General features: G+C 45.7%; 1 protein-coding gene across 5 annotated transcripts in view; it reads left to right on the top strand.

Moving 5' to 3' along the window:
- Positions 1–12939, top strand: part of DCAF6 (DDB1 and CUL4 associated factor 6) — a 992542-nt gene that overhangs the window by 795011 nt on the left and 184592 nt on the right. For all 5 annotated transcript variants that reach the window (XM_066600328.1, XM_066600324.1, XM_066600329.1 and 2 more), the window contains one exon: positions 6173–6311. In XM_066600328.1, coding sequence (XP_066456425.1) covers positions 6173–6311 — 139 coding nt within the window. The remainder of the gene's footprint in view (positions 1–6172; positions 6312–12939) is intronic.

Raw genomic sequence — 12939 nt, 5'->3', positions numbered from 1 at the left:
AGTGTGATGCAGGCAGTGATTGTGCTTTGTTGGAGGTAGTGTGGTGCTTAGCTAAGGTATGCATTGCTAATGAGGGCTTTTCAGAAGTAAAAATTTGTGGGGGGGGGCACTCTTGCCGCTATTGTGGCTTAATAGTGGGACCTGGGAACTTGAGATGCAGCCCAACATGTAGCCCCTCGCCTGCCCTATCCGTTGCTGTGTCATTCCCATCACTTTCTTGAATTGCCCCGATTTCCACAAATGGAAACCTTAGCGAGCATCGGCGAAATACAAAAATGCTCGGGTCGCCCATTGACTTCAATGGGGTTCGTTACTCGAAACGAACCCTCGAGCATCGCGAACTTTTCGTCCCGAGTAACGAGCACCCGAGCATTTTGGTGCTTGCTCATCTCTAATTATAACAGACAAGCAAAGAGACAAAATGGAGTCTTTGTAGTCCATTTTTAAGGGCAGCCCTCACACGTCCTTATGCCAAAAATAGGCCATGTCCTTAAGGGGTTAATGTGCCAGAATGAGAGATGGATTTGTTAGATTTTACCAAACTTCTAGCCTGGACGTGGGTTACTGATCTGCAACCATCCATCTAGGTACAGGAAAGATAGCAATTCATTAAGCTAGCAACCCCAAAATCCGCACAACAGAAATGAAGTGCACTACAGTGTAGCTGACATAGAATACCTGTCACCTGCCCTGTCAAAATTCATAGAGGACTAAGTGCGTGGCTCTGGGATTAATTTAGCTAACTAAGCAATTAATCAGCTAAATATGATACTTGAGGTACTAAGTACAGAAAAACAAACTTTCTTGTCTGTGTGTTTCATAAAAGCTAATGAGGATCAACGAGTTTGACAAACGTTTGGAGATGGCATCAGTTCAAAAATGTAGAGAGAAAGACAAATATGAATATAACACAATTAGCTAACACAGCAGCAACTGATTGGAGTTTATACTATGAACCACACTTTGCAGCAATTAATATGGAGGCTAAGCACAGAGATGGGTAATATAGCAGCAGTTGAATGGAGTATATACCATAAATTAAACTGTTCAACTATTAATGCAAGGCTCAGCACAGAGATGGTTAAAGGGGTTGTCCCGCGAAAGCAAGTGGGGTTATACACTTCTGTATGGCCATATTAATGCACTTTGTAATGTACATTGTGCATTAAATATGAGCCAAACAGAAGTTATTCACTTACCTGCTCCGTTGCCAGCGTCCTCGTCTCCATGGTGCCGTCTAATTTTCAGCGTCTAATCGCCTGATTAGACGCGCTTGCGCAGTCCGGTCTTCTGTCTTCTGAATGGGGCCGCTCGTGCCGGAGAGCGGCTCCTCGTAGCTCCGCCCCGTCACGTGTGCGGATTCCAGCCAATCAGGAGGCTGGAATCGGCAATGGACCGCACAGAAGACCTGCGGTCCACCGAGGGTGAAGATCCCGGCGGCCATCTTCACAAGGTAAGTAAGAAGTCACCGGAGCGCGGGGATTCAGGTAAGCACTATCCGTTTTTTTTTTTTTTTAACCCCTGCATCGGGTTTGTCTCGCGCCGGCTTGGATTAGGTGAAAATGTGTGTAAGTGGGTAAAAAATTGGCTCAATGATAGAAAGCAGAGGGTGGTAATAAATGGTTCGTACTCGGATTGGACCACAGTCGCTCGCGGGGTGCCACAGGGTTCAGTATTAGGCCCCACTCTGTTCAATATATTTATCAACGACCTGATAGAGGGGCTGCACAGCAAAATATCAATATTTGCAGATGACACAAAATTATACAATATAATTAATGCAACGGAGGACAATGTGCGGCTACAAACGGACCTAGATAAGCTGGGGGCTTGGGCAGAAAAATGGCAAATGAAGTTTAATGTTGAAAAATTTAAGACTATGCACATGGGCAAGAGAAACGGATGTCACCAATATTCAATTAATGGAGTACTGCTAGGAAAAAGTGATATGGAAAAGGACCTGGGGGTATTAGTGGATAGTAGACTAAACTGGAGTAACCAATGCCAGTCAGCTGCTGCAAAGGCAAATAAAGTTTTGGGATGCATTAAAAGAGGTATAGGGGTGAAGGATGAGAACATTATCCTCCCATTATATAAGGCACTAGTCAGGCCCCACATGGAATACTGCGCACAGTTCTGGTAACCGGTGCTCAGGAAAGATATTACAGTACTGGAGGGGGTTCAAAGAAGGGCAACTAAATTAATACATGGAATGAAGGGACTGGAATACCCAGAGAGGCTATCCAAATTGGGATTATTTACTCTAGAAAAAAGATGGCTAAGGGGTGATCAAAAACAACTATGTATAAATACATGAGGGGACAATACAAGGATCTCTCCCATGATCTGTTTACACCCAGGACCGCGACAGTAACAAGAGGGCACTCGTTGCGTTTAGAGGAAAGCAGGTTTCATCACCAACATAGAAAGGGGTTCTTTACTGTAAGAGCAGTTAGACTGTGGAACTCTCTGTCGGAGGAAGTGGTGATGGCAAAATCCATATAGGAGTTTAAAAGGGGATTAGATGTCTTTCTGGAGAGGAAGGATATTATAGATTATAAATCTTAGGTCAATTGTGTTAATCCGGGTTACAGGTAGGTAGGAAATTTTAAGGGTTGATCCAGGGAACAGTCTGATTGCCATTAGGGAGTCGGGAAGGAATTTTTTTCCCCAAAAGGGCTATTTGGCTTCTGCTCTTGGTTTTTTTTGCCTTCCTCTGGATCAACACAGGAGGATAGACAGGCTGGACTAGATGGACATTGTCTTCATTCAGCCTAACGAACTATGTTACTATGTATGTCTTTTAGCAGGAGTGACCCTTTAAGTGAATTTGGTGAAAAGCCCTTTTACGTGAAATGATTATTATTCAAAAAATTGTTTAAATGAGTGAAAATGAACGATAATTGTTCAGTGTAAATACATCCAACAATCAAGCGATGAACGATAGTTTGTTCACTTATCGCTCATTTGATGCAAGCTTAAAAAAGGTTGACTCGTTTGCTAATTGTTCGGTTTAAATATCAATCCTCCAGTCATTCACTTATACAATGAGTGTGAATGATTTAGCAAGTAAATGAGCCAACAATGTATCTGCTGTATAAACAGGTTGCCCAAGCAAACTTCTTGATAAATTGTTAGATGTAAAGGCACCTTAAGTGGTTGACTTAAAAGCTACGGGGGCAGTTACTTTTTCACATAGAGCCAGGTACGGCAGAATAGCATTTATCCTTCAATAAATGAAATAGTTTAAAAACTGTGTTTTGTGTTTCCATGGCTTATCCATTTTCATATTAAAAGTAGTTTGATGGTCTGCAACATTCAGGTGTGACAAATATGCAAAAATAAGATAAATCTGGAAGAGACAAATACTAAGGGACGAATGTCAAAAACAAAAGAAAAGTCAGAGATGCAATTGGATGTTTGCAAGATGAAAATGGTGAATTGGTTAAGAATGATGTTAAGAAGGCCGAACTTTTAAATTCCTATTGTGTATCTCTTTTCTCTCAGAAAGTAGATGTAACATCGACTGATCTTCCTGTGATATTGCGGGAATAAAAGAATGCAGCCTATCTGTAAGCAGACAGATGGTTAGGGAACACTTAGCTAACTTAAATGAATTCAAGTCTCAAGATCCAGATGAATTACATTCTAGGATACTAAAGGAAGCAGCATAGGGTATTGCTGAACCATTCTTCATAATCTTTGAAAATTCCTGGAAAACAAGAGAAGTCCCAGAAGATTGGAAAAGGGCAAATGTTGTCCCTATCTTCAAAAAAGGGAAGAAGGTGGATCAGGGAAACTACAGGCCTGTGAGCCTGACTAACAGCATATATACAAGTACTTGGATGAAAATGGAAAAATTTATCAGGACCAGCATGGGTTTGTAACAAAGAAATAATACCAGACTAATCTAATTTGCTTCTTTGACAGTATCACCGACTGGGTTGATCATGGAAATGCATTGCATATATAGTATATATTGACCTTAGTAAAGCATTTGACAAAGTATCTCATATTATACTTAATGAGAAAATGACCAAATATGGGATTGACAAGGCAACTGTTAGGTGGATTCACAACTGGCTGAGTGATCGTACTCAAAGAGTGGTCATAAATGGCTGCACATCCAAGTGGAAGAATGTATCAAGTGGGGTAGCACAAGGCTCTGTCCTAGGCCCAGTGTTGTTCACATTTTTATAAATGATCTGAAGGAGGGAATTGATGGGAGACTGATTAAATTTGCTGACGAAACAAAGCTAGGATGGATAGCTAACACTAGGGAAGAGAGAGATAGTATTCAAAAAGATCTAGAAAAGCTTGCACAGTGGGTAGAGACTAACAGGATTATATTTAACAAGGAGAAATGCAAAGTCCTACATCTGGGCAAGGAAAATGAAAAAGGCACATACAGAATGGGAGGAATTGGGCTGAGCAGCAGCACATGTGAAAAAGACTTGGGTATACTAATAGATCATAGACTGAACATGAGTCAACAATGTGATGCAGCAGCCAAAAAGGCAAACACAATTCAGGGATGTATTAAGAGAAGCATATAGTCCAGATCACGTGAGGTAATTATCCCCCTTTACTCTTCCGTGGTGAGACCTCATCTGGAATACCTTGTACAGTTCTGGGCACCCCACTTTTAAAAAGACATAGACAAACTGGAGCAAGCTCAGAGAAGAGTTACCAAGATGGTAAACGGTCTGCAAATGATGTTTTATGAAGAACGGTTAAAGGATCTGGGAATGTTTAGCTTGCAAAAGAAAAGGCTGAGAGGAGACTTAATAGCTGTCTAGAAATATCTGAAGGGTTGTCACAGTGCGGAGGAATCAGCCCTATTCTCATTTGCGCAAGGAAAGACTAGAAGCAAGGGGATGAAACTGCAAGGGAGGAGACACAAATTAGAGATAAGAAAAAAACTTTCTGACAGTGAGGGGGATCAATGAGTGGAACAGGTTACAGGAGGTGGTGGGTTCTCCTTCAGTGGATGTCTTCAAACAAAGGCTGAACAAATATCTGTCTGGGATGATTTAGTAAATCCTGCACTAAGCGAGGGGGTTGGACCCGATGACCCTGGAGGTCCCTTTCAACTCTACCATTCTATGACTCTATTTCACAAATCTGTTTTTTCTTTTATTAAATCTAACTCTGTAGAAGATACATTATGCAACATTTTTTAAATGGTGTAGCTGTTTAATTTTATTTTTATTTTTACAAACTTTCCTGGGGACGGTAATATTAGACATATGCACTCTACTATCCTGTGTTGTGTGAATAGACAGTGCGGTAAGGCATGTTGTGGTCTATGGCAGTTAAAAATTAACAACAAACACTTGTCCTAGATTATTAATTTCCAGAAAGTGATTGAGTACAATGATAATGATAATGTTGTGATTTTCTTCATTGTATTCCAGACAGTGCAGGAAAGTTAGCTAAAAGGCGATCGTTTTAGCGATAATCGTCACGTCTAAATGTGCGCCCATCAAGCACTTTTCGCTAGCTGATCGTTAAATTCAGTCCAACCTAAAAATCGTCCTCAAGCCTTATTAGCAGTTCTCTAGGGGAGTGCTGATAGCATTGTTTCCCACTGGAGAACAAAGGATCTGAATTCAAATAATAACCCTCCACTATTAACTGCATTCAGCTAAGGCTTCATTTGCACACTTAATTGCTCTTAACTAGCTGAGTAGCTAAGGTTTATGCTAAATGATCGCTCAAAGCTGTCACTCAAACTGTTGTTTGAGCGATCTTTGAGGGATCATTGGCTTGTGTAAATGGGCCTTTAGCAAGTGAACTGCAGAAAAGAGGAAGGGTCACTTTATTGTTTTAAGGGAAGAGTAACAAAAGCACCAAAAATGATAAAAAAATATGTTCAGATTATCAGATTTAAATTTTCTGATGGCACATTCCCTTTCAAGCTTACTTACGAAAGCCGGGGTCATTGTGTACTCCCCATATGGATTTTTGCCCAGTATGTTACTTTTACTTTTTTATGCATTGGTGTAACAGCTATGATTTTTTATTTTTTCATTGCCTAGTCACATGGGATTTAAAGTTCTTTTGTGTTACATAAAGGATGTCTTATAGTTACATACACCTAGTAAAGTATACTTTTTCAAGTTCTATGGTCATTTTAAATTTATATATAATATTTTAAATTGTATTTTAGAAGATCTGCTGCAGCTCGCATCCAAGAGCTCTTTAGAAGAAGAAAAGAAAGAAAGGAGTTGGAAGAGTTAGACATGCAAAACATTCTCCAGCCTCCTCCAAAACTTCTGTACAAGGGTCACAGGAACTCACGGACTATGGTAAGACAACCTTACTGGGTGAGGGAGACAGTGGGGTTTAGAATATGGCTGCCACGAGTGGCTCTGCTGCTTCTCTCCGTAGGTCGGTTGTGGCCTGGCTCAGCTGCTCACTGGTTGCAAATAGACATAGACAGTAGATCATAACGTCAATACCCTTTAACTTAAATATACCGATGACGATGATAGAAACAGTCCAGGCCGAAAATGATACGGTAAACCAAGGGTATGAAGTTTTCACAACTCTTTTAACATGGTCCAACAACAGTTTCTGTGGCAACAAGCAAACATTGATTTTTCAGCAAATATAACAGTTAGTAAAACATCTCTCAGACAGTCTAGAAACTTAAGTGGTGCTGAGGCAATGTTATTCGTGGAGAAATGAAAGGAACTTAAAGGAGATGTCTCGAGGCAGCAGTGAAATATTTTTTTTGCCCAGTCCCCCTTCTTCAGCATACATTACTAAGTACCAATGTAAATGGCTTTTAAAGCCGGTTCCTACTTACAGTTCTGGCGTTTCATGAACTTATAAAAAGTTTCCCAAAGATGGTCGCCGCTTCTTCTCCCTGCGCTTGCTTCAGCCCGACGTGCTCGCTCCCGAGACGCCGGTCTCGCTTCGTATTAGCAGGGAGCTGTCCAGTGCTGATCCTTTCCCCCTGCACAAGTAACCCAGGCTTCGTAATAGCAGGGAGCTGTCCAGTGCTGAATTCTCAGCAGAAGGTACTGTAATGCCTCCCTGCAATTCACTTTCCACTGTTTTAGATGAAATAGTTTTTTCACCTAAATATATATGTGTGTGTGTATATATGCGTGTACACATTTTATATATATATATCTATATATATAGATAGATATATATAGTATACGCATATTCGTGAGTGTATACACACACACATACATATATATATATATATATATATATATATATATATATATATATATATATATATATATATACACACACATATATATACCCACACGTGTTTGTATATGTGTATGTGTGTGTATATGTATGTGTATGTGTGTGTGTGTGTATGTGTATGTGTATGTGTGTGTGTGTGTGTGTGTGTGTGTATGTATGTGTATGTGTGTGTGTGTGTGTGTGTGTGTGTATGTGTGTATGTGTGTATGTGTATGTGTATGTGTATGTGTATGTGTATGTGTATGTGTATGTGTATGTGTATGTGTATGTGTGTATGTGTGTGTGTATGTGTGTATGTGTGTATGTGTGTATGTGTATGTGTATGTGTGTGTATGCATAGGCCCCGGCGGCAGGCTCCGGAGGCACGGCGGCGGGGGCACAGCGGCAGCATCGGGGGCACGGCGGCAGGCTCGGGGGCACGGCGGCAGGCTCGGGGGCACGGCGGCAGGCTCGGGCAGCACGGCGGCAGGCTCGGGCAGCACGGCGGCAGCATCGGGGCCATGGCGGCAGGCTCGGGGGCACGGCGGCAGCATCGGGGGCACGGCGGCAGCATCGGGGGCACGGCGGGAGGCTCGGGCAGCACGGCGGCAGCATCGGGGCCATGGCGGCAGCATCGGGGGCACGGCGGCAGCATCGGGGGCACGGCGGCAGGCTCGGGCAGCACGGCGGCAGCATCGGGCAGCACGGCGGCAGCATCGGGCAGCACGGCGGCAGCATCGGGGGCATGGCGGCAGGCTCGGGCAGCACGGCGGCAGGCTCGGGGGCAGGGCGGTAGGCTACGGGGCAGGGCGGTAGGCTACGGGGCAGGGCGGTAGGCTAACACATCACCCCCGACCCCTCACTTACATGGGCGGCTTCTAGGCAGGGCTTCTCGGCTGGGCTTCTCGTCTCCGCTCGGCTGGGCTGGGCTTCTCGGCTGGGCGGCTCTGCACCTTCCTCTAACAGAGGATGGTAGCAGAATGGCCGCTCCAGCGCGCTCCCGAGAGGTTACAGCTCTTCTGCGCATGCGCAGAAGAGCTGTAGCGGCTAACACACTGAAGCGGCTCGTGCTGAGCAGAAGACCGGACTGCGCAAGCGCGTCTAAAAAAGCAAGCCGCCAGCGAATTTAGACGGAACCATGGAGACGAGGACGCTAGCAACGGAGCAGGTAAGTGGAATAACTTCTGTATGGCTCATATTTAATGCACGATGTACATTACAAAGTGCATTAATATGGCCATACGGAAGTGTATAACCCCACTTGGTTTCGCGAGACCACCCCTTTAAGTTGGCACTCCCGTGGCACTTATCCTGCTGTTCGCTCAGTGGTAGTTTTACTCACGGTTGACACTGGCCACTGTCTATTACTCCTAGGATCCATGAGGTTTGGCCCAGACGGCGAATGCTTCTTCCAGTGGGGTTGAAATAGACTCTCCATTCCCGGAGCTCTCCTTCTCTGTCTTTTTTTCTTATTTTAGACTTTAGAGTAGGCACAATTTTCTCCTTTTTTTCTCTTTCTCATTCTTTTTCTCTTACTCGTGGAATTCCTTGACCAACTAACTACACACCTGCGCTGCTACTTGTAACCTTCCCTCTAGCTAAACCCTAGGGAATTCTGGGTGACCCCCTCTACCCAATCCCAGGACTGCCTTTGGGGGTGACTCACAGGACACATGAGAGTAGGTTATCTCTCATCCAGACATAATGCCCATTTATACACACAGATTATTGCTCAAAATTCACTCAAAAGCCCTCTTTTGTGTGATAATCGTTGTCTGTAACTGCACTGACATTGTGCAGTTTTCTTTATGCCATTGCTCATCATTGTCTTTTAGAGTGCTGAAAGACAATGATGAGCCTTATCAGGGATTCACAGCAGGATACAGCTGTATCCTGCTCCCTGATCACAGGCTGGATATGAAGAACAGAGTGGTCCAGCTCTGTTCCCCATACCCTGCACGGAGTGCTTGGCTGTATAACAGCTGGGCGCTCTGTGCAGAAAACAGCTGGATGCAGAAGACAAGCGGGGACACCCCGCTTGTCTTCTGCATCCTCGCTCCGAGTGTTCGCACCGGGAAACAGCTGGATGCAGAAGACAAGCGGGAACACCCTGCTTGTCTTCTGCATCCTCCGCTCTGAGCGCTCGGCTGTATAACAGCCAGGCGCTCGGAGCGGGGAACAGCTGGATATGGAGGACAAGCGGAGACACCCCGCTTGTCTTCTGCATCCTCTGCTTGCAGCACAAGGTGATCGCTCATCTGCCTCTTTCTCTTTCTTTCCTTCTGTCTTTCTTTGCCTCTCTCTGTTTTTCTCTGCCTCTCTCTCTGTCTTTGTCTCTCTCTTTCTTTCTGTGCCTCTCTCTTTCTCTACCTCTCTCTCTGCCCCTCCCTCTGTGCCTCTGCTCCTCTGTCTTTCTCATCCTCTCTTTCTCTGCCTCTCTCTCTTTCTTCGCCTCCCTATCTTTCTCTTTCTCTGCCTCTCTCTCTAATGCACACAGGCATGCACAGATTTTGTGTGTTGAGTCTCGCCTTGAATCCGCCTGCGTCCAGCGACCCTGCATACCTGTGCGTGTCTTCTTTTTTCTGTACTCTGGTTGTGTGCGGAAATGCTGTCCGATGCACATGCGGAATACAGATTTTCCCCCGCCATCGCTAGGCAATGACCTGGCTCCCGCAACCTTTCCAGAATTATCATTTCGAAAGGGAGGCAGATTGGACGGTTTCTATTGACTTCAATGTAAGCCGTCCATGCGGAAAACTCGTGCACGTGGAAGAATCTGTTCTTAAGGACAGAAATGCCTAAGAAGGTTGGGAAATATTGCGAAATGAGATCTCAAAGCACAATCGTTAACAATCCCTAAAAGAAGGAAGAATGGGAAGCATTTAAAGAAACCAGGATGGAGAAAAGCAGAACTTGCACACATGTTAAAAACAAAAGAAAAATATGTTTATCAAATGGAAAAAGGGGGAAATATCTAAAGAAGAATATAATGCGGTCTGCAGAAATTGTAGGGCAAGTGTCAGAAAAGCTAAAGCTAAAATTGAATTGACGCTTGCAACAGAGGCCAAAAGCAATAAAAAAAAGGATTTGGGGGGGATGTCAAAAGCAAAAGAAAAGTCAAAGGTGCTGTTGGATGCTTACAAGATGAAAATGGTGAATTGGTAAAGAATGATGTTGAGAAGGCCGAACTTTTAAACTCCTATTTTGTATCTGTTTTCTCTCAGAAAGTAGATGGAACGTCAACTGATCTTCCCTGTGCTATTGGGGGAATAAAAGAATGCAGGCTATCTGTAACTAGAGAGATGGTGAGGGAACACTTGGCTAACTTAACCCCTTAACGACCAGCCCATAGTGTTTTTACGTCCTGCTCAAGTGGGCTTTATTCTCTGAGGACGTAAAAACGTGTGTCCTGCAGAGAATAAAGCCCCGTGGGCTCTGGACGTGACAGCTCCATGTTGTCGGTGCCCGCAGGTAGCCGACAGCATGGAGCTGTCATGCCGGGCTGCGGGGATTCCCCCCCCCCGGCATTGCAATCGGCGTTATCCATTGGATAGCGCCGATCGCAAAAAAGTAAAAATAAAAGTGCCCAAAAAGTTAAAGTTTCAGCTGCCCTGATGGATTGGATCCATCAGGGCAGCTGAAAATTCTCACCTGGCTTGTCGGCGGTGTCCCCCTGAGATCTCGTCCTCCCGGACCCGCCGCTGCCCTTCTGCACATGCGCGCCAGACGATGACATCACGTGCACGCGCAGAAGCCCGGGAGCCCCCGGCAAATTCAAAATCTCCTGGCTCCCGACTCCTGAAGGTAGCCGGGAGCCAGGAGGTGTTACCGGGGACCGCGGTGAGTGGTCCACGGGCCCGCGATCGGATCGGATCCATGAGGGCAGGTGAAAATACTCACCTTGGGTCCGCCGATGTCCCCGGTGTTCCGGGACCCGAAGTCCCCCTCTGCGCATGCGCGCCCGATGATTGACATCGGGCGCGTGCACAGAGGGGCTCGAGCCCCGAGAAATTCAAAATCCCTCTGCTCCTGGCTGCCATGTGTAGCCCGGAGCAAAGGGATGTCACCAGGGACATGATCACTGTTATCCAATGGATGACAGTGATCATGTAAAGTTAAAAAAAAGTGTAAAAAAGTTTAAAAAAAGGGTAAAAAAGTTTTAAAAAGTTTAAAAAGCGTACGTTTCATTTCCCCTCACGGATCATATCCATAAGGGAGGATGAAAGTATGTACATAAGGCCCCCAGATTTATCCGCGGACCTTACCCCAGCTTCTGCGCACACGCTCGTCGCCAAAATGGCAGACTCATGCGCAAAAGCTGTGGATTGCCAGGATAATTGAAATTCTCCCTGCTCCTGGCTACAAAACTGAGCCAAGAGCCTGGAGATTTCACGGGGGGCCGCGGTGAGCGGTTCCTGATCACGTGTTCGCCGTTATACAATGGATAATGGCGATCGGTGAGAGGAGATGAAACTTTTTACCGGAGGCCTCCGTATTTCCACTCCGACGCGATCCTCATCCGTGAACTTACCCGGATTCTGCACATGTGACCGCCGGCAAAATACCGGACACATGCGCAGGAGTCGGGGAGCCCAGGAAACTTAAAATCTCCTTGCTCTCGGCGACCGTTGGTCGCCGAGAGCCTGGAGCACTGGCGGGTGGCCTCGTTGAGTGGTCCCTGGTCACGTAATAAAAAGGTAGCGCTCTAACATAGGTCGGTCTCACATGACTGGATAGGAATTACGGATTCCGCATGTGTCTGATCTGCGCTAATACGCGGATCAATCGCATTGGATTACACAATTCCGCTCACATTAGCGGGTCGGAATTGTGTAATCCACTCGCAGAAAACAGAACGCAAGAGGTTCTATTTTACCGCGGATATCCGCAACATAGAGCCCATTGTGCTCCATGGTCGCGGATATACCCGCAGCCCATACGCAACTACGTTGTATACGGGCTGCGGGTACCCGCGTCATCGCTAAGCGACGGTACGGGAAATACAAACAAAAAAAAGGTGTACTGCGCATGACCGCCCCTGTGAGTAGGCAGTTATGCGCAGTACATTACGCGGCCGTATGCAGGGTCACAGCCGGGCTCACAGATGGGATCCGCTGCGGGCCTCCGCAAGCAGATTCCGCCTATGGCTGCGTGAGCCCGGCGTTATTCAGACCGCTACCTGTAATACGTATTTTACAAGAAGCCCCGGGAACGCTTGCCTTCATGCAGTTCCAGGAGCAGCTTGTTGAGCGCCTTCTGTGCGAGACCGCCGCACCTCATCAAGCTTATGGAGACTCACGGAACGCCACTTTTCACACCCCGTCCCTGCCACTAAGGTCATGAAATACCCCCAAAAAGCATGAGAGGAGGGGGGATACACGGTTTTATTGCCCCATGGGCCCATTCCAACCAGCCTCCGTAATTACCCCTGTCTTCGGAAATACCACACAGTTCACATTATTACTTTTATCTAAGATTTGCGAACGCCAAAAGGGGCGCGGAGGGGGGGGGGAATTTTTAGCGAGTCAATTTTTATTCCGTACAAATAAGCAATGGGGACTGGGATTTATTCAGTTGTGCCCTGAAATCCAACGGGTGTTCCCTCCTTTATAGGCCTTGCCATGGGTCCTGTAAGTAAATTAGGGCCACAATGGGTATGTTTCTGAACTCGGGAGAAACGGGGGTATCCATTTGGGGGTGAATGTCTTCATTCCTATGTACACTGTACAA

Source organism: Eleutherodactylus coqui, chromosome 4, assembly GCF_035609145.1.
Source record: "Eleutherodactylus coqui strain aEleCoq1 chromosome 4, aEleCoq1.hap1, whole genome shotgun sequence".
Classification (NCBI taxonomy): Eukaryota; Metazoa; Chordata; class Amphibia; order Anura; family Eleutherodactylidae; genus Eleutherodactylus; species Eleutherodactylus coqui.
Note: the sequence above shows the minus strand (reverse complement) of the source record. Positions and strands in the feature narration are given on the sequence as shown.